The sequence below is a fragment of the Saccopteryx bilineata genome, chromosome 3, assembly GCF_036850765.1.
Source record: "Saccopteryx bilineata isolate mSacBil1 chromosome 3, mSacBil1_pri_phased_curated, whole genome shotgun sequence".
Classification (NCBI taxonomy): domain Eukaryota; kingdom Metazoa; phylum Chordata; class Mammalia; order Chiroptera; family Emballonuridae; genus Saccopteryx; species Saccopteryx bilineata.
The window spans coordinates 149,615,972-149,640,858 of record NC_089492.1 but is presented as its reverse complement, the minus strand read 5'-3'; the positions used below and the strand labels follow the sequence as shown (position 1 = coordinate 149,640,858).

At 50.0% G+C, this 24,887-nt stretch overlaps 1 protein-coding gene and 1 pseudogene across 1 annotated transcript; both read left to right on the top strand.

The window, feature by feature from the left end:
• Nucleotides 1–10,914: 10,914 nt before the first annotated feature.
• Nucleotides 10,915–12,894, top strand: DUSP2 (dual specificity phosphatase 2). The gene is made up of 4 exons (XM_066264835.1): nucleotides 10,915–11,369; nucleotides 11,452–11,570; nucleotides 11,782–12,001; nucleotides 12,113–12,894. Exons 1-4 carry the CDS (start codon nucleotides 10,982–10,984, stop codon nucleotides 12,325–12,327), a joined length of 942 nt encoding a protein of 313 aa, XP_066120932.1. The 5' UTR covers nucleotides 10,915–10,981; the 3' UTR covers nucleotides 12,328–12,894.
• Nucleotides 12,895–15,055: 2,161 nt separating this feature from the next.
• LOC136332548 (U2 spliceosomal RNA) lies at nucleotides 15,056–15,220 on the top strand (annotated as a pseudogene).
• Nucleotides 15,221–24,887: the final 9,667 nt, after the last annotated feature.

Genomic DNA, 24,887 nt, shown 5'->3' with positions numbered 1-24,887 from the left:
TGTGTGATGATCTTATATCTGGTTCCCTAGCTGACCTCCTTTTTTAGTTCTAATACTGGCCAGATGCTTTTATTAACTGTTTCTGATGGGCTGTCCTAGTTACTGAAGATAAAGATGGTTTAAGCTCTTCTCCCACTTCTCTTCCTTGTCTCATTGAGAGGCCAGGACCTCAGAACACAGCCCAGCAGCCATTCTAGGGGGCACATTCATCTTGTTCCTCCTTCAAGGAGAATGATCCTGGAGTTTCACCCTTCAGCACAGGGTTTGCTGGAGTTAAGATGGCTTCTGGGCCCTAGCCAGGTTGCTCAGTGAATAGAATGTCGTCCCGACACATCAAGGTTGTGGGTTCGATTCCCAGTCAGTGCACATTGAAAATCAGTCAATGAGTGTACATGTAGGTTGAATAATGAGTTGATGCTTCTCTTTCCCTTTCTCTCTGTCTCAAATCAATGGAAAAAAATTTTTATAAAAAGAAGTCTTCTGCCTGACCTGCGGTGGTGCAGTGAATAAAGCATTGACCTGGAACGCTGAGGTTGCTGGTTCAAAACTCCAGGCTTGTGTGGTCAAAGCACATATGAGAAGCAAAAGTGAGTTGATGCTTCCTGTTCTACACACACACACACACACACACACACACACACACACACACACCCTGCCTTTCTCTCTCTCTCTAAAATCAATAAATAAAATCTTTAAAAAAAACTATAAAAAAAGGCTTCTATTTTTTTATTTCTAGGTTCCACTTTTCTATTATCTCAAATGAGTGTAAAATAGTATTAATTTTCAAAGACACTTGCTCAGTGTGGCAGGAATTGTGGGCTTTCTGCTGGGCACATGGCTGCCCAGGATAACGAGAGCCTTTTTTGCAGTTGGGTGTGGCCAGGTGACTACATTCTGGCCATTGCAGTATAACCAGAAGTGACTGCAACTTCCCAGAAATGCCCTCAATGTTTTTATGAGGATTTGTCCTTGACCCCTTTCTGCTGGCTGAAATGTTGATGCCAAAGGAGGAGCTCGAGCTTCCAGCTGGGACTATAAGGTGACCTTGGAAATGGAGGCCATACTCAGCAGAGTCACAGGATGGAAGGAATCAGATTTCTTGTGCTTGAAGCAGGTGAGGCTCCAGGCCTGCCCTGAGTACCTACACACCTATAGGTACTCCCAGCTCACACCTGAGCTACTGGTCCACCACCCAACCCGACCCCTACTCCCACACCTGAGTGCTGACGGGTGTGACAGTCAAACTTGCACTTCAGAAAGTTCATTCTGGCTGCTACGGGGAGAATGGACAGGCTGGAACCAGGGTGGAGATGGAGTCTGTCAGTCCTCTTCAGCCATAGACTACCAGGAACACACTTGTAGTTGAACAAGCCGTATTGCTAGCAGCCAGGGAGAATACCCTTCCCCCAGAAACCGTTGGGCATCTCAGTGAGAGGATATTAGAAAAAGCCTGTCACAGAACCCGGCTGTCCCTGTGACTCGTGTGACTCGCTTTGACAAAGCTGGAGAAGCAGACTACACGTCTTCGTGGCAGAGCAGCAGAATATTGTGTCATTGTTGGATTGCACCACAGGACTGTCCTGCATTCGGGGCTGCAAGGGAGGGACTTTCTACGGGCTCTGTGAGTGTGGGGGTTGTGCAGAGTCTCCATCCCATGGGTCACAGTGGGACCCAGCCACTGCCCAGACCTTGGTGCCATGGCAGTGAGGGAGTGGGGTCCGGAGTATCCAGACTCACTCTCATCTCTCTTTGCCAGCTGGCATCTCCTGGCTTACCCTCAGGAAGCAGAGGGCCAGAGAGCCTGGTGAGGGTCCACACAGGTCGGAGCAGGGAGAGAAAGGGGCCTGGTAGAGGGAGGACCAACAGAACAGCCAGCCTAGCCATGAGTGGTGGCCCTGGCATGTAAAAGCTGCTCCAGAAACATGTGTTGAGTGAATATCACAGGTGTCCCTGGCCCAGGTTGGGCCCCTCTAATGTGTGTGCCCAGGGTCCAGCAGCCCAGGTAGGCAAAAGAGGTGCAAGAAGGGGGTGGCAAACACAGAGTGAGCAGCCCCCACAGGATCCAGAGGGGCTTAACTGGTCAAGAGATTAAGGTGTAATACCAAGAGAAGTGTTTTGGGGGAAGGTTTGTCCTTGGCGGTAGGGGGACGGCCCTGTGGGGCAGCGAAGGCAGCTCGTGTCTGCGGGGGTGGTGAGTAGCAGAGATAGGCCTTTTGTGGAGTCTCTGAACAGGTGGGTGCTGCCCTGCCTCCCGGGAAACCAGCCCACTTTCCCACACTCATGAGTCTGTTGTGTTCTAATTATTTACATTATTTATACAAAGGCAACCCTTCACAGTTTCCAAATGCCTTCCTGAATGGTGGCTGTTCCATTCTCACAAAAGCCGGGTGGGCTGTGCTACTCAGAGGCAGCTGATGCTGGGATGACTCACCAGGCCGCCCTCCGTCTTGCTAAGGACGGCCCAGCAGGGTTTGCTGGGAAAGGGAAGGGGTTGTTGGTATATAAAGTTTCTGTTCCCCTTAGTTGCCTGGCTGTGGGGGGGCCTCTTTCCCACTTGGACCTGTCACCCACACTGGACTTAGTCTGGGGGAGCTGCCTGGGTTCCCTGCAGGGTGGGGGCATGGAGTATTCCTCTCCTGGCTTCTCCTTAGTGTGTCCAGACTGCCTTGTCTGGGACCCCAGACCCGTGTGGCCACCCCTTTGCTCTGGACACCCCTTTCCTGGGCCCCTGGGGCTCTGGATGGGGAGGTTGAGAGGAAAAGGCCAATGGCTCCTCTGTGACCTGCTTCCCAGCTCAGTTGCCCAGCGTGGTTCTGGAAGAGCCACCCTGTGGTTGGGCATGTTGCCGTAGCAGAGCTGTGCAAAGGGATAGAGGGAAGCTCCAGAATGCCGCTCCTGGCAGCCTGAGCAAGACCTGCCCTCCCCTGCCAGCTGCTGCCCTGAACATGGTTTGGCAGGACTCACTTTCCCTCTTGGGGCCTCCATTTCCTCATCTAAAAAGTATGGCTGATGAAAGTCCCTGGGGTGAGGCAAAGCCGAGAAAGACAGGCAGGACACACGAGAGCCCTCTTACACCCTCCCCTTGGGCTGCAGTCCTGCAGTCCTGTGCCAGCACCAAGACACAGCGTTCCCGGGGGCAGGGGCCAGCGGCAGCCTGAGGCGTGCAGACTCCAGTAGGGACACTATCCTCTTGCCCTTCTAGGGGTACTCATATGGGCTCTGGGCACTTCTGTGTCCCAGGCACCCCTTCCTCACCCTCAGCACCAAGACCAGCAGGGGAAGGCTCCAGCCACCTAAGATTCCTGCCTAATGATTATTGTCCTGGGGCTGCGCCCTGGGGCTCATGGCCTCATCTGGCCTCCTGCCCTCCATCACTCAGCCCGCTGTAGCCCCAGACAATCCACCCACAATGGCAGGGACTCCAGGCATCTGGTGTGCCTGCGCCTGCAGGCTCCAAAAGCTGGCCTAGGCCACCACTGCCCTGCCTGGCCTCGCCTCCAGGGCCTTCCCTTCATAGACTAAACTCGAGGCCTGCCCCTGCCCTTAGGGAAACTGAGGCAGAGATGCCTTGTTCGGGCCCTGCTGTGTGTGAGTCAAGCGGGGGACGGGGTCAGCAGCTCCACCCTGGGAAGGAGCAGTGCCAGCAGCGATAAGCTTTTCTGCATGGGGTTCTTGAGAAGGGCCCACTGAGAATGTGACCCCACCCTGACAGCTCTGGCTGGGCGCCCTCTCCCTGGAGCAGGGGTCTGACTTGGGGTTACTGGGTGGGCTCCAAGGGATTGTGTCAGTGGAGATGAGAGCAAAGCTCAGCTCACGTGAGGTGCCCGGAGGCACCCAGCACAAGGCCTGACAACCAGGGACCGTTACCACCACATTTACAAAACCAGAGACTGATAAGGGCCATCTTGTTTTAGCCTCAGTTCCCCCCATGAGGGCCCCTCCACAGAGCAGTACTAGTGGTGTGTGGGCGTTTCTAGGAAGCCAGGCTCTGAAAAACAGCCCTGCCTGGACCCCTGCAGTCCAATCCTGTTTTCTCTTGGGGCAGTGAAGGTGGAGTAGGGCAGCTGCGAAGGGAAGGGGATGTCACACTTGAGCTGTTTGAGTCTAAGTGCACGTGGGGAGTTGTGTCCAGGCTGGTCTGAGTTCCATGTTAGACAAGTGGGTGCTGGTGAGCAGGGTGAGTCTCAGGGCTGGTGGTCAGGTGTGCAGGTATGAGGACCACACAGGGGCAGGAGGGGAGTGTGACAGTGGAGACTAGCCCCTGTGGACACTGGAATGGGGGATGCTCAGAAAGGGGCTCCAGTGGGCTATCCTGAGCCTGAGAGGACATCCATGTCCATGGGTGAGCGGAAAGTGCTTGAGTGTGGTTGCGTGTGATGACACCATGTGTATGAGAACAGGCATGTGAGTGTATGAGTCTGTGTGCACGTGTATGTGTGCACATGCACGGCCTTCTCTGGATGTCCAAGGCAGCTCTATAATCAGTGACGACTTCAGCTTTTACAGCCGTCCAACATCTTCAAGGGCAGTGCCCTCCAGTTTGGGGCCCTAATCCTTCCAATCCTCTCCAGGCACTTCCTCTCTGGTGTTCACCCTCCAGCCATCTGTGCTGGCTAACCCAGCCTGGACCCCAACCAAGACTGCTCCTTGGTGTTGCCCCCTCCAATCCCCAGCATCCTCCCTGCTCTTCCCTCACGCGCTCAGTGTGGCCTCTTCCGGACTGTAGAATGGAGTCCTGTGGTGGGTGAGCACATGCAGCAGCTGACATCCCTCAGCTGATTCCTGAGTGCCCTGTCTCCAGAGTAGGGGCCCGGCAGGGGTCTGGGTAGGAGGAAGGGGAGGGAGCCTGTGCCACACCTTCCCTTAGTCAGCCGGCCCCTGCAGCTTAGCCCAAACCAGAGCCCTCCTCCATTGCTCTGTCCATGATTCCTGCTGGTTTTTCCCCCACCGGATCTTGGATCCCCCTCATTGCCACCCCAGCCCATTGCCATCCCCTAAAACACAGCCATAGCCCTGACCTCTCTCTGCAGCTACTCCTGCTCCCATGATCTGTTCTCCACCTACAGCCAGTGGAGCTGTGCTGCTGCCCATCAGACAGCTTGATCCCTTCATCAAGACCTTCCAAGGATTCCCCCTGTTCTTTCAATCAAGTCAGACACTCCAGGTGACCAGGCCCAACAGCGGCTGCTTCTGGGACTCTACTTCTCCAGTCACTGGCTCTCCCTGGCTCAGGGCTTTTGTCCTTGTTGCCTCCGCCTCTTGGATGGCACTTCCCTACCCATCCCTGGCCGGTCTTCTTATCCCTCAAGTTATAGCTCCAAGGCCATCACCTTCCAGAGGTCCCCTGTTGGACCTCACTGTCCTTTCTGGATATTCTCACAGCACCCGCCCTTGTCTGATGTCAGCTCAGTTGTTGACTTGTCTGTCTGTCTCCCCACTGGAAGGGCAGCCTGTGAGGCAGGAAATTCCTCTGTCCGGTTGGTGCCCCCGTGCCCAGCACAGAGCCTGGTGTGGTGTGCATACCTGGTGTGTGAACCAGTGCAGCTTGTCAGGGGCCTCCAGCTGCAATGGCAGAGCTTGTCCTTGAACCCAGGACATCTAGCTCTCCATGAAAGTTACATGGGGCAATTCCACTCACATGCTGGTGTGTTCACTCTCTGGGGCTGTTCTCTGAGGACGCAACGGTACCTTTTCAGCCCTGGAGCGAGGGCAGGTCGGGGTGAGGAGCACAGCAGTGTCCCGTCCTGACACTGACCTCTGTCCAATATTGCGGATGTTCAACCTTCTAGGTAATCACCTTCCCACAAGGGCTAGCTGGAGACACAGAGGTGAGTGAACACCCCTCCAGAGGTACACCAGGCATCCCTGGGGGTGGGCAATGTGCTTCCCAGTACCCTGTGTGTCATGCCTTCCCTGGAGTTTAGAACTGACTCGGGATATGGCACTGATGCCCTAAAACCAGCGAGGTTCTCCTGCATAGTGCATGGAATGGTCAGAGCCCAGCTGAGAAGCAGGAGGGCTTTGAGTGAAGGGGGCGCAGATGTGAAGTGCCTAGGGGTGGAAGCTGGATTGGGGGGCAAGATGGAGGGCCTCAAAACTGTGAGTTCAAGCTCTGGCTTCATCATCTACCAGTCGTGACAGTTTGGGCCACTTAGTTGGCCTCTTGGTGCCTTGGTCCCCTGTTTGTATTTTGGGTGCCAATCATCCCACCTCTTAGGGCTCTTTGAGGTTTTAGAAGAAGGCAGGGCACATGACAAGCCTGTCAGTGTGAGTTTTTGTCATGTATTTATGAGGAGAGGTGGGAGCTGGCAGGATGGGTATGCTGAGAGAGGAGAGGGTACAGGACACGGCATGGACTGCAGGAGACCCCTGGGAGGTCTCTTGACACAGAGCCATGTACCCTCTGACCACAATGATCACATTTCTGAAAATCCCTCACTTCTTGTCCAACTATTACACTGGTGACAGAGCTCTCCCTTAGCAACAACCTCTTTGTCCTCAGCCACTTGGGACCTAAGTCAAGGGCACTTGGCTGACAGAGTGGGAACGAACTAGTTCACTGCTGCCAGGGGTTGGGGGCCACCGGTGTGCTGGGGGTGGGTGTGTGGCAGGGAATAGAGAAGGGAGGGCATTTTCTCCAGCCCCAAGCCCAGGCAAATCTAGGGATGTGGCCAAGGTCTAGTCCCTTTGATGGACATGCCACTGAGCAGGAAGGGGCACAGACCAGAGGAGCCAGCTCTGGGCTTGCAAACAAGACTGGCTGGCTCTCCCAGATCCCCCTCCTCAGGGCTGTGGCCTCTCCTCTCCATTCCTGATGGGGACGACAGCAGGAGGGGCAACCAGACCCCACAGAATGACACCATGCCAAGCTGGAAGGGGCTGCCAGTACCCTCTCCTTGGCAACCTGTCCTGACCCTAGTGTCTCCTACATTATTATGGTTAGCAACATTTTAGGTACCATCTGTACCATTCTACTCAGTTGTTACAAACCTAACATTTACCTTAAAAAGAAACTATAGCATTATTCTAGGTGGACAACTAGTCTCACTTGCCATGAACACAACATAATCACAAAAGTAAATATTATTGAAACCATGAGGTCAGCTCTCCAAAGGCAGTGGCTTGCAATCTACTGCTGTATCCCCAGCACCCACACAGTTCCTGGCACACATAGGTACTCAAATATATCTTTTTTTTTTTCCAAAGCAAGAAGCAGGGAGGCAGAGAGACAGACTCCCACATGCGCCTGACCGAGATCCACCCAGCATGCCCACTAGGGAGCGATGCTCTGCCATCTGGGGCACTGTTCTGTTGCAACCGGAGCCATTCTAGTGCCTGAGGCAGAGGCCATACAGCCATTCTCAGCACCCGGGCCAACTTTGCCCCAATGGAGCCTTGGCTGAGGAAGGGGAAGAGAGAGATAGAAAGGAGAGGGGTAAGGGAGGAGAAGCAGATGGGTGCTTCTCCTGTGTGTCCTGGCTGGGAATTGAACCCGGGACTTCCACACGCCAGGCTGACACTCTACTGCTGAGCCAACCGGCCAGGGCTCAAATATATCTTTTGAATGAGGGGTTGAGTAAATGAATAAATGCATAAGGGAATGCATGATCTGGAATGGATGCTTGGGGAAGCCACTGAGCCCATTTATTTAAACAAGGAAAAGCAAATATTTAAGAGGTATCAAAACCATGCTACTCTCACATGGAGAATTTCTTCTGGTCCTATTCACTGTGTCCAGCAGGGTTTTCCAAGTGTGTTCCTACCTACCTACACACACACACACACACACACACACACACACACATAACATGACACACATGTGTGGACAGACCCCAGTCCTCTCAGCCATGTGCATGACCGTTTCTGAGCCAGCCTTGCTGAGGACTAGGTGTTCCAGTCATCACCCTCCTTCTTGTCTGTCCTCCCACTGTGGACAGGGTCATCTTTGCAGAGCATGGAGTCACTGTCCTTGCCTGGCAGGAGCCTGTGGGGGTGGCTGGGCCTGTGGGGGTGGCCCCTGTGCTGCTCTGGTAGAAGCCTGGCACAGGAAACCTGACGTCATCCTGACTCACTCCTCAAGCTGGACTGGGGGTGGCCTCGCTCATCACTCTTACCTTCATACCTGCCCTGTCCTATGGGTCAGCGCAACACCATTCATTTCTTTCTCCCTCCCTGGGGCATCTGCTTGGGGTGTGGGTTTAGAAGGAGGAGGAAGGGAAATGGGATGGAAGGCACCCTCAGCACAGAGCTTTGTGATGTGTGACTGTGAGTGGGCAAGCCACTCTACAGGGGGTGGGGGTGTGCTGTGGGACAGGGACAGACCAGGGGTCCCAAAGGCTGAGCCAGCCCGTCACAAAGAAAAATAACACTAAATCAGCATGTGTTCCAGTGGACACTTTAATTAAAAAAAAAAAAAAGCCAAGCCCCAAAGCTACTTGATAGTGTCTTCTCTGTCACAGCCCGGCCAGGAAAACAACAAACTGAAATACCTCTTGAGCCTGGCACACACCTGCTGCCCTCCCCTTACCATCTAGTGACAGGAGCAAGATCCTCCCTCCGGAACCTAAAGCCTGTGGGCATCAGGTCTAGTGAGATCCCTCCTCATACTGCCCTCCACTCATGTGCCCAGAGCCCTGCTCGCCTCTGCCTGGCAAGCAGTGGTCCTTGAGGAGGTAGCCTAGGGGACAAGGCGACCTTGCCATGACTCACCAAGGGTTGGGGGACTGTTAGAGCAGGAGGAGGGTGCGGTGTAGGCTGCACCATCCTCCCCTCTCTCTTTCCCTGGCCTCAGGCTCTCACCCAGTTATGGGGGTGGGGACTCCCCCAGTTTGAGAATAGGGTAGGGGCAGGGGAGCCCATCCTTTATGGTGAAGTCAGCCTCCTTGAGCCTATGTTTCCGAGCCAAAAAGAGACAGTCCCAAAGCAAGTGGCATTGAGGGGGTGACACATGTAGCCCCCAGGCAGAAATCATTGTTTTTGGCCAGGGGGATGGCAGTCCCTTGGGGCTGGCAACACTAGAGTAAAGCCTCAGCAATATACTCCTACTCCCATGGGGAACTTCTTGTAAGGTCACCCTGCCCACCCCAGGAGGGGAGGAGGCTCAGCCCAGCAGGGACTGCAGGGCCTGGAACCCCTACACTGCTGAGCTGATTTCCTCCTGAGCATGGATGCCAGCTGGCCAGTCCTCACTCCTCTTCTCTAAGATGCTGAAAGGCCAGGGCACCCAGCACATCAGGTGACACCAGCCTTATGGTCAGCAAGCCTGGGCCTGGCTATCCTTTCATGTGCTCTGTAATTTGCCTCCCGAATCAGCCATTAAGTCATCTGCCAGCTGACGCCAAGGATAAGGCTCATATCGGACTCTGGGATCTGCGGCCCAGACTCCCAGGCACTGTGGAGGCTTTGCCAATTCAGCCTCCAGACTGGCCTGGGAGGGAGGGAAGAGCACTGTAGGCACTCAGGCAGCAATATGGCCTCAGAGCCGCTGAACCAATGTGCGTAAGTAGCTGGTCTATCTTACTGATGAGAACATTGAGGCATGAGAGGGTGACGTGACTTTGGGGTGTCCTTGGAGTTTCTCTCACCTGTTTTCCCTCTCCCTCAAATCACACAGAAGCAGCAAGCTGTCTCAAACATCATGAAATTGCACACAGATCTGCACCAACACACACACAGATCAGGTCCAGTGCAGGGCAGAGGAGTGCTCATGGATCAGAGTTGTCGACCTCCAAGATGGTCTGGAGGTGAGGCTAGCAGGGAACTGGAGGGGTCTCACAGAGGGCAAAGTAATGTGGCTCAGGGGCAGGGGGGACTGAGGAGGTTGGAGTGGGGGTGGGGGCAGCTCTAACTCCAGAACTCTGTCCCCACCCACCTAAGCTTCTCTGTTTTGGAGTTCAGATCCCCCAGATCTCCCACACACACACACACACACACCTGGGGTTCACCACATCCGGCCCCAGGGCTTTGGGCAGGGCTTCCCCTTCTTACAGCTCATGGCCTTGCTGGGGCACTAGCCCTGGTCCCTGCTGCCCAGGGATCTGAGGCACGTCTGGGGGGTGGGGTGGGGGGGATGGAAGAGGCAGGTTCTGGTAGTTCTTGTCCCTCTTCCCCTTGGGGCTACTCCTGAAATTCCCCTGAGGTTCCAGGAAGAGTCCAGTATCATCAGCAGAGTTCCCCTTCAGAGCTGGCCTGTGACTTGGGGAAGTGCTTTGCCTTGGGCCCCTGGGGTTTCCCTGGGCTCCTGGGGAAGAAGCCTTGCCTATTCATAACTGGAAACTCATCATAGGCCCCTGCCTTTCCCACTCCTCCCAGGGTTTTGGCTTCAGAGGACCATGTCCTGGCCTAGCTTGGGCACTAACCTGCTTGGCAAACCTGAGTGCTAGCCTCAGCCCTGAAATGGGGGCCGGGGGGAGGCGGGGTGGACGACACCAAGCCCTCCTGCCTAGGATCTGGTAGAAGAGACAGTGTACCCTCCAGTGTAGAAATCACTGGTGGTAGCAGGCACTGTGTCAGCTTTTGCTGTAACAAATTCCTTAGGGGAACATCCTGGAGGGACAGAGAAGAGGGAGAGGACACAGGGCAGGGGCACCACGGCTCTAAGTCCCTGGGGAAGGTGATGTGCATCTGAAAAGCCTGTGCCCAGGGCTGAGCAGCGAGGAGCAGATCAACGGGTGGATGTACGCTTCTAGGCTGTGGCATAAATCGAGCGTATTGGGGCTCGACTGTCCCTGCCACACACCTTCCCTCGCGATCTGGTCCCAGGACTTCCCCCAGTGCACCCCACCCCCAGTCCCCGCAGAGCCCGCGCGAGGCTGCGGGGGCGGCACCGGCGCCTTCCTGCTCTGCCCTTGTATGGTGACCTGGGGGCTGGACCAGGCTACTTAAGGCCGGGCTTCTGAGGGCGGCGGAGCAGACGGTGGGGCCTCGCGGAGTGCCGGGGTTGCGGTAGGAACGGGGACACAGAGGGGAAGAGCAAGGCGCCATGGGGCTAGAGGAGGCGCACGAGTTGGAGTGCACGGCGCTGGGCGCGTTGCTGCGAGAGCCGCGGGAGGCCGAGCGCACACTGCTGCTCGACTGCCGCCCCTTCCTGGCCTTCTGTCGGCGCCACGTGCGCACCGCGCGGCCTGTGCCCTGGAACGCGATGCTGCGGCGCCGCACGCGCGGCCCGCCCGCCGCCGCCCTGGCCTGTCTGGTGCCCGACCGTGCGCTGCGGGCACGCCTGGCCCGCGGGGAGCTGGCGCGCGCTGTGGTGCTGGATCAGGCCGGCGCCTCGCTGGCCGCGCTGCCGCCCGACTGCCCGGCTCGGGTGCTGATGACTGCGCTGCTACACGAGACCCACGCCGGGCCCACCGCTGTGTGCTTCCTCCGAGGTGAGCGGCCAGCCCTACTCTCCACGCCTGGCCTTCTTGCCCATCCGGCCCTCCCGCTAACCTGCCCCGGCTCTCTCCGTAGGAGGCTTCGACGCCTTCCAGGCCTGCTGTCCTGACCTGTGCTTGGAGTCTCCCGCAGCGATGCCGCCTGCTGGGAAAGAAAACAGCCGCTTAGACCCCAGAGCTCCCCTCTATGACCAGGTGAGGTGAGATCAGGGTTCCTTGTCACTGTCTCCGTGTGTGTGTCCGACATGAGCGGCTCCTGTGGCTCTGGATGTGTGCAGCCTATTTGGAAGCTGGAGGCGGAAGTGTGTATCTGTGAGGGTATCTGGCCCTGGTCAGGACTGGCCCAGGGTTCCTCCAGGCCTGAGCTCAGCAGACTTGACCTCACCCCATCCCCCTCTGCCTGCAGGGTGGCCCCGTGGAGATCTTGCCCTACCTGTTCCTAGGCAGCTGCAGCCACTCTTCTGATCTGCAAGGGCTGCAGGCCTGTGGCATCACAGCTGTCCTCAACGTCTCCGCCAGCTGCCCCAACCACTTTGAGGGTCTTCTGCGCTACAAGAGCATCCCCGTGGAGGACAACCAGATGGTGGAGATCAGTGCCTGGTTCCAGGAGGCCATAGGCTTCATTGGTATGAGGGACTTCAGCCTTGGGATGGAGGATGCTCAGGGGAGGGACTGGGGCATGGTCTCCTCCCTCCTCAACTTCCCATCTTACTGACCCTCTCCCATTGTCCTTGCAGACTCCGTGAAGAACAGTGGAGGCCGAGTGCTAGTGCACTGCCAGGCGGGCATCTCCCGCTCCGCCACCATCTGCCTGGCATACCTCATACAGAGCCGCCGTGTGCGGCTGGATGAGGCCTTTGACTTTGTTAAGCAACGCCGGGGAGTCATTTCCCCAAACTTCAGTTTCATGGGGCAGCTGCTACAGTTTGAGACTCAGGTGCTGTGTCACTGAGGCAGGGCCGAGGTGCACACAGCCATGATCCTGGGGACCTGACCAGGAACAGCTGGGCTCCCTTCCTGGCCTTACAGCCCCCTCATCTCAGGGAGAGCTCAGCTTCTAGATGGGGGTACTGGAAGTTCAGGAATGCTAGATTTTCTCTCCTGGTGCTCTTCTACTAGGGGTATGAGGGCTGGCCCTCATTTGGGGACAAGAGTGAAGGGTTTGTCTGCGTCCCTCCTCCCCCATCCTCTGGCAGAAACTAACTGGACTCTACACCAGTGGATCCACTGGTCACACCACTATGTTGAAGCCCTTGGCAGCCTGAGAGCCCAAGGAACAAGCTGTGACAACCAGGAGCACTGTCTGGGAGTGGCATACCCCAGGGCCTGGAGCCTGAGACCTGTGCTCCTGGGGAGCTGGGTTCCGGGAAGGGATGTGTCCCCTGCATGTGGACCTCTTGCTTGTGTGTGTATATTTGAGCATTTCACACCTGTGTTGGCACTGGAAAGTTACTTGTGTTCAACTGACATTTAACACTCCGCCCCTACTTCCTCTGTGTGTGTGTGGGGGGGGGGCTGGAAACTTAGCACTTTATATTTATACAGAACTTTGAGGATGTGTCAATAAAATACTGTTTTGTTTAAAAAACAACTTCCCAAGCATTTGGTCTCAAGTCAATGTCTAGGAAAATGCTCAAAAGCTGTTTCTTAATCAGAACTTACCTTCCCTTGTGCCTCAGGGTGTGGGAAACAGAAGGAGGAAGGTGCACACTTAACTCTCTGCCCTCGGCCCAAGCTCTCTTATGCTGGTGGATTTTCCCAGATATGGTTCTGGGAGACTGGCTCCAACCTTATTCCTGTTACAGGCATTGGTCCTATGAGGAAAAAGCTGTGTCCATGACTCAGAACTGGGTCCAGTGCTGCTGTGGTCAGACCCCACTTCCTTCCTGGAGCATGTGGATAGGTGTGTGGGGTTGTGTGTGTGTACACTCATGTATGTGGTCATCCTATGGGTGTGGGTGTCTTGTTCCTGGCCTGCACACACCTATGTGTCTCATGCATGGGTGTTCCTACATTTGTGTGTGTCTGTGTGTGGCCATGTCTGTGACTCTCCTATGGCAGATGAGTGCCTCTCCACTTGCCCCAGTCAGGCAGCACAGCCTCTCCCACATCCCTAGACGGCTCCAAGGCCTCAGAATGCTTGTCCATGCTGGCGCTCGTGACAGCCCCTGTTCCAGAGCTCCTTGTCCCCAGAAGGCATGTGTCATGGTATCTAGTACTGTGTATGTGTCATCAGGGATGGGTACCATTGCTCTTCACACCATCCTATGCGTGTGTCTTCATTGAACATTGGTTACAAACCCAGGGTGTCTAGGGAGAATGAGGTGTTCAAGGTGACATGACAGGCCCGAGTGGAGGGTGCCTGCTGAGGCCGCCCAAAGGGTGTGGAAGCCCTTGAGGACAGCTCTAAGAGAGCCCATCCTGCTTCAGCCCTGATTCTGACTCTCCAGGCTACTCAGACACTCGGGGTGTCATCTCTCTAACTTTATTTTGTCCTCCCAAACGCACCCCAAAGATCATTCTGCAGAATGCCATTGTATCACTCACTAGGGGTGTTCAGAGTACCTGGCAAGGCGTATCTCAATGGAGCAGTGGAGATTGTGTGTGTGTGTGTGTGTGTGTGTGTGTGTGTGTGTGTGTGTGACAGAGACAGAAAAAGGGACAGATAGGAAGGGAGGGAGATAAGAAGCATCAATTCTTTGTTGCAGCACTTTAGTTGTTCATTGATTGCTTTCTCATATGTGTCTTGACCAGGGGGCTACAGCAGGGCAAGTGACCCCTTGCTCAAGTCAGAGACCTTGAGTTCAAGGCAGCAACCTTGGGCTTCAAGCCAGTGACAATTGGGCTCAAGCTAGCGTCCACGAGGTCATGTCTATGATCCCGTGCTCAAGCTGGTGAGCCTGTGCTCAAGCCAGCAACCTCAGAGTTTTGATTCTGGGTCCTCTGCATCCCAGTTTGATGCTCAATCCACTGCGCCACAGCCTGGTTAGGCTTAAAAAAAATTTTTTTAAAGATTTTATTTATTGATTTTAGAGAGAAGAGACAGAGAGATAGAGAAAGATGGGTGAGAGGCAGGAAGCATCCACTTATAATAGTTGTTTCTCGTATGATTGGGCAAGCCTGAGGGTTTGTACCAGCGATCTCGGCATTTCAGATTGATACTTTATCCATTGCGCCACCACAGGTCAGGCTAAAAATTTTTTTTTTTATTTGTTGATGTTGGAGATGGGATTATTGATCTGTTTCCATATGTGCCCTGATTGGGGATTGAACTAGCAACCTCTGCACATTGGGATGATGCTCTCTAACCCAGTGGTCCCCAACCCCCGGGCCGCGGACCGGTACCGGTCCGTGGGCCGTTTGGTACCGGTCCGCAGAGAAAGAATAAATAACTTACATTATTTCTGTTTTATTTATATTTAAGTCTAAACGATGTCTTATTTTAAAATAATGACCAGATTCCCTCTGTTACATTCGTGTAAGACTCACTCTTAATGCTTGTCTCATAAGTTCGACAATTATATTTAAAAATACCACAGTTTTTACGCCAGTCACATAATTTTATTTTGTGCATTTATCCATCCCACCCTAAAGGCCAGTCCGTGAAAATATTTTCTGACTTTAAACCGGTCCATGGCCCAAAAAAGGTTGAGGACCACTGTTCTAGAACAGCTACAATAATCACTTCTCGGCCTTTTGGCTAAGATCAAGTGTAGAACAGCTACAACAACCTTAGTTATTTTCTCAGTTTGTTTCTTCTGTAAGGTGTCTCTATTATTGGAAACTTTCTGAGCTATCTCTAACAGTTGGGGAATTACTATCCCTGGGAAGCCTATTAATTTTTGTAGCTTCTTCCTAATATCTGGAGCTGCCTAGGACACGAAAGCTAAGTTAACTGCCCTAGCATTTTCTGAAGCCTCTGGGTGTAGAGGTGAATAGACCCCGTAGGCTTCCTGCAGTCTTTCTAAGAAAACCGCGGGAGTCTCCTGAGGATCTCCAATAACTTCTGACACCTTAGACAAATTCATGGGTTCTTAGTAGCTCCCCTGATCAAGGCTAACATAAACTGGTGAAAAGTGTTCAGAGTTTCTCATACCGCTGTGGTGTTAGGGTCCCATTCAGGCCGACAACCGGAAACAACTTCTCAAGGTGGTCTCGGTTATCCTCCTCAGACTTATTTATTCCTAACATGGCAGCTTTTCTCACCTCAGTTTTGATTCTTTCCCTCTCTTCAGCGGTGAACAAGGTAACCAGAAGCTGCTGACAATAGTCTCAAGTGGGGCAAAGTGTGTCCAATACAAATTCTAACAGTCCTATTAGGGCCTAAGGCTTCTTTGAGAAAAGAGAATTTTGAGCCTTCTAATTATACAAGTCACTAGAGGAGAAAGGGATTTAAACTATGAAAGGTGGCTTCCCTCAGGGGCAAAATGGGTTTAGAAGGGGCAGTATTCCCTATCTTCTCCTCGGGTCTGGCTTTAGGTATGAGGCAGTGATTCCCCGGAGCCAAAGCAGAGGAAGTAGGGGACTGTAGCGAGGGTGTGGCAGCCCCGCATTCCTCTAGCACTCTCTTAGGTCTTTAGTTAGTTTTAGCTTTAAGCAATATGATATTTCTATGAATTTTGCTTTGCTATTTTTTTATAATTTGTGGGCTTTAGAACAGTTTTCTCAGTTGCCTTTCAAAAGTGACAACTATCTGCTGAGTCCACCTTGGGATATATGCTCTCCTTAGTATAGGCCGGTCAGTACACAACCCTGACTAGGTCAGACCTGGAGATGGAAGAGTTTCCCTCAGCTTTCGGTAGACGGCCACTAAACCATATGGAGTTTATGAATTTCCCTTCACTTTGCCCTCTGGTTTTAAGCCAGAAATTTCCAATTGAAATTGTACCAGAGATTTTCCTGAAAAACAAGAAAACCTACAAAACAGACAATTTACTATCTACATTTATTCTTGACTTTTCAACACAGTTTAACAAACAAGAAAAGGGGTTGCCCCATGAGGGGCTACTTAGGTGCCTGCCTGGCAACATCCCTTGCGGGAGCTTAGGCATCTCGTAGCGTGGGTGGAGCCACAAACTGGAAACTCAGGTGCAGGCACCAGAAATCCTTATTCACATACTAATCACTCAGTGGTTTTCAGTGTAGAGACAGAATAACAAAGCAAAAGCAAAGGATGAGATCTCAACAAGAACAGACAGCACAAATAGACGTGTCCCGGGAAGCCTGAGGTGGAACTTAACTTAGGCCCTGCAATGTCTTCCCTGAGAGCACACTTACTCTCTGCCAAAATCTTGGCCCTGGAGAGCCCGTTGTGTTAGTGCGATCACGTCTGATCCTTGATCGCAACAGGTGCAAGACTGCTAGCCAGAAGCAGGTTACGAATTTGAGCAAATTGCAAATTTGCTCTACTCACCTCCAGAGGCTTTTTAGATGACTCCAAATGGGTGGATGGACATGCTGATTGTCCACAGCTGACTGTCGGCCAGACAGAAAAGAGCAGCGGAGCTCTGGAACATCACAAGTGGCACCTCCCCTGCTGGGTTTCCGTTCCCGGCAGTCAGGCCGAGGAGGCCAGTTGTCCGTGTGTGGCAGGAACCAAATGTGTCCAGAGGACTCGATCCTGGATGAGCCCTCAAATGTTATGTCTGGACAGCGAGGAAACAAAAATTTTGCCACACAATTAAGTAGCCAAATTAAGCAGTCTTTAATATAATGCCGGCGACCACGAGTGAATTCACATCTTCAAGAACTTGCGGCCCCTGGCCCTGGCCGGTTGGCTCAGTGGTAGAGCGTCAGCCTGGCGTGCAGGAGTCCTGGGTTTGATTCCCAGCCAGGGCACACAGGAGAAGCGCCCATCTGCTTCTCCACCCCTCCCCCTCTCCTTCCTCTCTGTCTCTCTCTTCCCCTCCTGCAGCCAGGGCTCCATTGGAGCAAGGTTGGCCCGGGCACTGAGGATGGCTCCATGGCCTCTGCCTCAGGCACTAGAATGGCTCTGGTTGTGACAGAGCAACGCCCCAGATGGGCAGAGCATCGCCCCCTGGTGGGGGCATGCCGGTGGATCCCGGTCGGGTGCATGCGGGAGTCTGTCTGACTGCCTCCCCGTTTCCAGCTTCAGAAAAATACAAAAAAAAAAAAGAACTTGCGAGCCCCGAACAAACTCAGGGATTTGCTTTTAAAGGCATAAAGAAGCGAGGGGAGGGGATGAGCGCCTAGCCAAAGCAGTTTACAAAGTGAAACAGGCTTTCGGTTATTGTTGGAACAATCTAGGGAGAGAGTGCTTGGTGAAGCATTTTACAAATAGAAAAAGAATGTGCTCGGTTATCTTGGCCTTTTACAGAGGTTGTTAAGGCAGCATCTTGAGGGCTTTCCAGAATCTAGACTTTAGTGAACATTTATGGCCTTTACAGAACTCTTTTCATTTACTCATCTGCAAATCTTGCAAAACTCATGCTATGGTTAGGGATATGCTCTTTCTATATTTCATTATCATGTCCACTGTTGCCCCCTGCCCAGTCCTGAGCCCCCTTTCCACCTTGTTGATCTGACTCTGATGCCTAGGAGAAACCCCTAAAGTTGTCCACTCCAGCTCTCAGCCCAGGCCGCTGGAGAGAAGCACCAGACGGCTCAAGCTCTGCCCCCACTCAGGGCCCTGATCCTCAGGCCGCTCCACCCCTCAGCTGCCTGGCAGTTGTGCTAACTATAATTAGGACACAGAACTGGTAAACCAGGACAATAGAAAAAATAAAGTTGGATTCAAACCTCACAACACATACCTGATGGAGTAAACACCTAAACATAAAAGGGAAAACCATGAAGATAAGAGAGGAGCTTGAAGAAAGACATCCTTTTTCCTTGAGGGAGTTAAGATTTTAAAAGCACAGAGTGTAGCTGAAAAAATGATAGATTTGACCGAGTAAAAATTAAAGATCTCTGTTCAATAAACAACACCACAGACAGGGTTAACAGATAGATGGGTGATAGAATGAAAGAAAATGCTTGCAGTGTCTAAAACTGATGATGGTTATTGCACATATATATATGTTATAATATTTAATTTCACAAATAAAATAAACTCTTAAGGAATTCTAATTTAGCATATACAAGGAATTTTTACAAATCAAGAAAAATAGAGGAATTACATAAAAATATCAATAATAGATATAGCCATAACAGACGATTCATATAAGGAAAATATGAATGGTTAACAAATATGTGAAGAGATACTTAAATTTCCAAGCATTTTACATTTCCGGTGCTTTGGAAAACAGTTTGACAGTTCCTGAAAAGTTACACATTGAGTTACCATATGACCCAGCAATTCTACTCCTAGAGAAATAAAAAATGAAACTGTAAATATCCTTTTACACCATCCAGATTGGCAAAAAAAAAAATTATTTTAAACAAAAAATCAAAGTTCTATATTACAGTGTCATCAAAGGTATAGGGAAAGCAGTGTGGCACTATTGAATCAAAAAGGTATACTCCAGGTTGGCAATAGCTCAGAATCTTTACTCTTAAAAAATAAAAGCACAAAAAACACAGCTCAGAAAAATCTTCCTGTCAGGGATGTGGGGAAGGTGGGATAGGGTCTGAAGGAGAATGACACTCCCATTCTGCCTCACATGAATATAAAATAATATGTAGTGACAGTATATATGCAACAATGGAGGAAAGAAATAATGGGAAATACCCTCAATTTTAAATGTCTCTTATTTTACATCATATACAAAAATAACCTCAACAGATTGCAAACCTAAATGTACATCCTAAAACTACAAAAGGTCCGAAAGAAAACAAGGGGAAAATATTTTGCATCTTTGAGTTAGGTAAAAGTTTCTTATATAGATCATAAAAACACAAAACATAAAAGAAAAAAGTGAAAAATTGGACTTAATCAAAATTGTAAATTTGTACTCTTTGAAAGACATGACTAGAAAAAAAAAAGGCAAGCCACAGTCAGTGAGAAAATATCCCCAACAATATCAGACAAAGGGATTGCACCTAAAATATATAAATATATAAATATACAACTCCACAATAAAATAAAAAATAACCCAATTAAAAACAAGCAATGGTTGCCCTGATCTGTTGGCTCAGCGGTAGAGTGTTGGCTCTGTGTGTGGAAGTCCCAGGTTTGATTCCTAGCCAGGGCACATAGGAGAAGCACCCATCTGATTCTCCACCCCTCCCCCTCTCCTTTCTTTCTCTCTCTTCCCCTCCTGCAGCCAAGGCTCCATTGGAGCAAAGTTGGTCCAGGCACTGAGGATGGCTCTATGGCCTCTGCCTCAGGCACTAGAATGGCTCTAGTTGTAACGGAACAACGCCCCAGATGGCAGAGCATCACCCCTAGTGGGCATGCCAGATGGATCTCTGTGCCTCCCTGCTTCTCACTTCAGCAAACTACAAAACAAAACAAACAAAAAAAAAAAAGCAAAGGTTTTGAGCAGACATTACATCAAAAAAGATGTATAAATGACCAATAAGCAACATGCAAAGATGCTCAACATCATTAGTGATTAGGGAAATGCAAGTCAAAACCACACTGAGATATCACTCCACACCCACCCAGTGGTTAGAATAAAAAAACAGTAACAAATGGTGAGGATGTGCAGAAATTGAACCCTCATATGGTGCTAGCCAAAATGTAAAGTGGTGCAGCTGCTTTGGAAAACAGTTTGGCAGTTCCTGAAAAGTTACACATTGAGTTACCATATGACCCAGCAATTCTAGTCCTAGGTGTTTACTCAAGATATGTGTAAACATGCCCATATAAAAACTTGTACATAAGTTTTTTATAATGGTATTATTCATAATAGACAAAATAAGGAAACTCAAACTCCAGCAACTGATGAATGGGTAAACAAAATGTGGTATATCGATACAGTGAAATATTATTTGATTATAAAAAGGAATAAAATACAGTCCCTGACTGGTTGGCTCAACGGAAGAGCATCAGCCCAGTTTGTGGACCTCCTGGGTTAGATTCCCAGTCAGGGCACACAGGAGAAGCACCCATCTGCTTCTCCACCCCTCCCCCTCTCTCTCTCCTCATCCCCTCCAGCAGCCAAGACTCAATTAAAACAAGTTAGCCCTGGGCACTGAGGATGGCTCCACAGCCTCTGTCTCAGGAGCTAATTGGCTCCGGTTGCAACCACACAAGAGCCCCAAATGGGCAGAGCATCGCCTCCTAGTGGATATGCCAGGTGGATCCCTGTCAGGGCAAATGCGGAATCTGTCTCTGCCTTCCCTCCTCTCACTAAATTAATAATAAAAAATAAAAAATAAAAAATAAAGGAATAAAGTGCAGATTCATACTATAGCATGGCTGAGCCTTGAAAATATTATTCCAAGTGAAGAAAGACAGGCACAAAAGACCACATACTGTATTAATTCCATTTATATCAAATGTTCCATAGAGGCAGGAAGTAGATTCATGGTTGCCAAGGACTAGGGGGAGAGGGTTGGAGGTTTGTCTGGGGATTATTTATGGGTAGGGATAAAAATGTTTGGAATTAGATAGTGATGATGAATATCCTAAAAACCACTGAATTGTACCACAACTAAGCAATCAATGAACAACTAAGGAACTGCAACTTTGTGAATATCCTAAAAACCACTGAATTGTACTCTTTAAAAGGGTGAATTTTATGGTATGTGAATTGTAACTCATTTTTAAAGGAGAAAAAAATAAAATTCTTATGTTATAAAAGCTTTTATAGTATAATAACAACCCAGTAAAAATGAACAAAAGATTTAAAATGATACTTTACAGAAGATTTATGCATGCCCATAAGCACATAAAAAGATGCTAAACATCATTAGTCATCATGAAAATGCAAATTAAAACTTAAAGAGTACATTGGTCATAACAGGTTTAGACAAGATGGAGCAACCCAATTCTCATACACTACTAGTGGGAATATAAAATGTTATAACCACTTTGGAAAACAATTTTGGTGGCTACTCAAAAACATTTAAAAATACACTTACTGTATGACTCATGCATTCCACTTGCAGGTATCTACCTAAAAAGAAAGCCTCGAAAACATATTCACACACAGACTTGTATATAAGTGTTTATAGCATCTTTATTTGTAATAGCCAAATCAGGAGACAATCCACATGTTCCTCGACAGTAAATGAATAAACAAGCTGTGGTATATCCATTCAAAGAAAAAATACTTAGCAATATAAAAAAATGAATTCTTTATAATGCAACATGAACAAATCTCAGAATCTTGTGCTGAATGAAAAAAGCCATAGAAAAATTAGTATATTCTGGATTAGTTCATCTATATAAAATCCTAGAAAATGTAGACTATTTTATGGAGACAGAAAGCAGATCAATGGTTGCCTAAGGATGGGGGCTCAAGGAAACTGTTGTGCGTGATGAATATTCATTACCTTAATCATGATGATGATGTCACAGGTGTATACACAGGTCAACACTGAATGAATTGTTCATTTAAAATACGTGCAGTTAACTGTACTTTGATTACACATCAATAGAGTTGGGAGATAAACTAAAGAAACAAACAAAAACAGTCAATGATGTGATGTCAGGTTGAAAACACAGGTTTACTTTTGCTCCTCTTGCAACTCACTGCCACAACAGAGAAGGAAGCATAATTTATGGCAAACTTGATGATCAAGGAGAGGGAAAACAGCCTGACCAGGCGGTGGCGCAGTAGATAGAGCATTGGACTGGGATGTGGAGGACCCAGGTTCGAGACCCCGAGGTCGCCAGCTTGAGTGCGGGCTCATCTGGTTTGAGCAAGGTTCACCAGCTTGAGCTCAAGGTCACTGGCTTGAGCAAGGGGTCACTCGGTCTGCTGTAGCCCCCTGGTCAAGGGACATATGAGAAAGCAATCAATGAACAACTAAGGAACCGCAACTAAGAATTGATGTTTCTCATCTCTCTCCCTTCCTGTCTGTCTGTTCTTATCTGTCCCTCTCTCTCTGATTCTCTCTGTCTCTGCCACCAAAAAAAAAAAAAAAAAAAAAAAAAAAGGAGAGGGCAAACAGGAAAATGTTTGGAGACTAGAAAGTAGTACACAAAACAGTAAATGGCTTATGAGAAGCAAAACATTGGATTCCTGGTCAATAGTGGGGATGAGGGCCAATCCTGTTTGCACAGGAGAATGCCCAAGGGCTCAGAATAAGTGGGATCCCAGGAGGGGTGAAGAAAGGGGAGTAGAATAAGAACCAGCAGAAGGTCTGTGTGAGACGCAGCCAGCCCACCCTGCAGTGAGTGGAGTTCATAGCCAGCCGCCAACACGCACACGCTCAGAGCTCCCGGGCCAGGTTTCCGGATATGAACCGACAACCAAGACCCTCCATATTGTGCAGGAGAGGAATCTGATAGGAAAAATCACTCATATGAAACAAAGTATGCAGGAAAAAGAACATTTTAACAAAAATCACAAATATATTTAGAAGGGGGAAGATACTGTACCCATAAAAAAAGGACAGTTACCACAAAAGGGAACATTCAGAAAGCAGCTCTCTTCGGTAGTAAAAATAAGAAAGCAGAAATTAGAAATTCAATATTAGGTCTGAAAGATAGCCTGGTCTGTGGTGGCTCAATGGATATAGCATCAACCTGGAACACTGAGGTCACGGGTTCGAAGCCCTGGGCTTGCTGGATCAAAATACATAGGACAAGCAATCAATGAACTAAAATGAAGAAACTATGAGTTGATACTTCTTGCTTCCCCACCTGTATGAAATCAATAAATAAAATCTTAAAAAAAAAAAAGATAAAGATGAGGGAAACTTCCAGAAAGTAGAGCAGAAAGACAAATGGGTGAAAATCAGGAGAAAAGAGATAAGAAAACGAGAGAACAGTTCAAGCGATTAAACATCTGAATAACAGAAGGGCCAAAAGAGAGAAGAGGGAAAATGAACTACTTCCAGGAAATTCCCCAGAACTGAAAGTCGTGAGTGTACAAACGAAGGTGTAGTGATAGCACAATAGGTAAAACAAGTCAGGCAGAAACCAGGAACAAAGAGCAGAGCTCCAGGGGTGGGGGCTGAGGATAGGGGAGGCTACATATCACAGAGAAAGAGTTAGAAACCCAAATACTGGCAGACTTCACCCAAATTCTGAAGGCAAACTATTTCCAACTGGTATGTCTCTTGAAATACCAGTTCTTGACTGAATTAGCCAACCTGTGAGAAGTTAGAAAATTCTACCTCCTGTGGACCCTTTCTTCTTTGACCATCGAGGAAAACAGAGGAAGAATGGGACACAGAGCACCGGGTGGACATGAAAGGAGCCAAGGGGAAGGGGAAGGGGCAGGGAGAGCCCAGGCACCAAGCCCAAGCGGGCGCCCAGGGCAGCACTTTCTGCCCAGAATATCGAGAGATCACAAGGAGCACAGAGGCTGGAGGGGAATTTGTAATAACACAACAAAGCCAATGAAACACCAAGTACTCACTCTCAGAAAAGAAAAAGGTGTGAAAGAAAGAAGACGCCCTACTGTGTCATGTCTGTGATTAACATTTCCATGCTCATCACAACATGTGGCAAATGCTAAATAATGCTGGAACTAAAATTCGATATAACTGCTAAAGGAGAATGAGGGAATGGGAGGGGTGAAAGAAGGGGAAGGAAGAGAGGAATTTTCATATAATGCCTAAAATGAAAAGTTGGGGAGTGGTAATGCAGAATGTTATTTACTGACTTGGAGGAAAGTACCAATAGAATCCTTTCGAGAGGTGAAGCTGGCTGTTCCTGGGAAGGGGAAGTATGTTATAAAGTTTGTAACAAACTTGCCTGACTGTTGGATAGAGGGTCGACCTGGGATACTGAGGTCCCAGGTTCCAAACCCTGAGGTCACCGGCTTGAGTGCAGGCTCACCAGCTTGAGTGTGGGCTCGCTGGCTTGATCGCAGGATCATAGACATGATTCCAGGGTCACTGGCTTGAGCCCAAAGGTCGCTGGCTTGAAGTCTAAAGTCACAGCCTTGAGCCCAAGGCCACTGGCTTGAGCAAGGGGTCACTGGTTCAGCTGTAGCCCCCCAATCAAGGCACATATTAGAAGAAATCAACGAACAACTAAGGTGCCTCAACTATGAGTTGATGTTTCTCATCTCTCTCCATTCCTCTTTCTCTCTGTCTCTCTCATACACACACAAAAAATTTGTAACAAATTTTATATGAACAATTCGACTTTTTTTTTTAATTAAGTGAGAGGAGGGGAGGCAGAGACAGATTCCTTTATGCGCCTTGACTGGGATCCATATGGTAAGCCCCTTACAGGCCAATGCTCTGCCCATCTTGGGTCATGCTCAGCAACCAAGCTATTTTTAGCACCTGAGGTGGAGGCCATGGAGCCATTCTTAGTGCCCAGGGCCAACTTGTTCCAATCGATCCATGGCTGCAGGAGGGGAAGACAGAGAAAGAGAGAGAAGCAAGATGGGGGAGGGGTGGAGAGGCAGATGGTCGCTTCTCCTATGTGCCCTGACTTTGAATTGAACCCAGGACATCCACATGCTAGGCAGACACTCT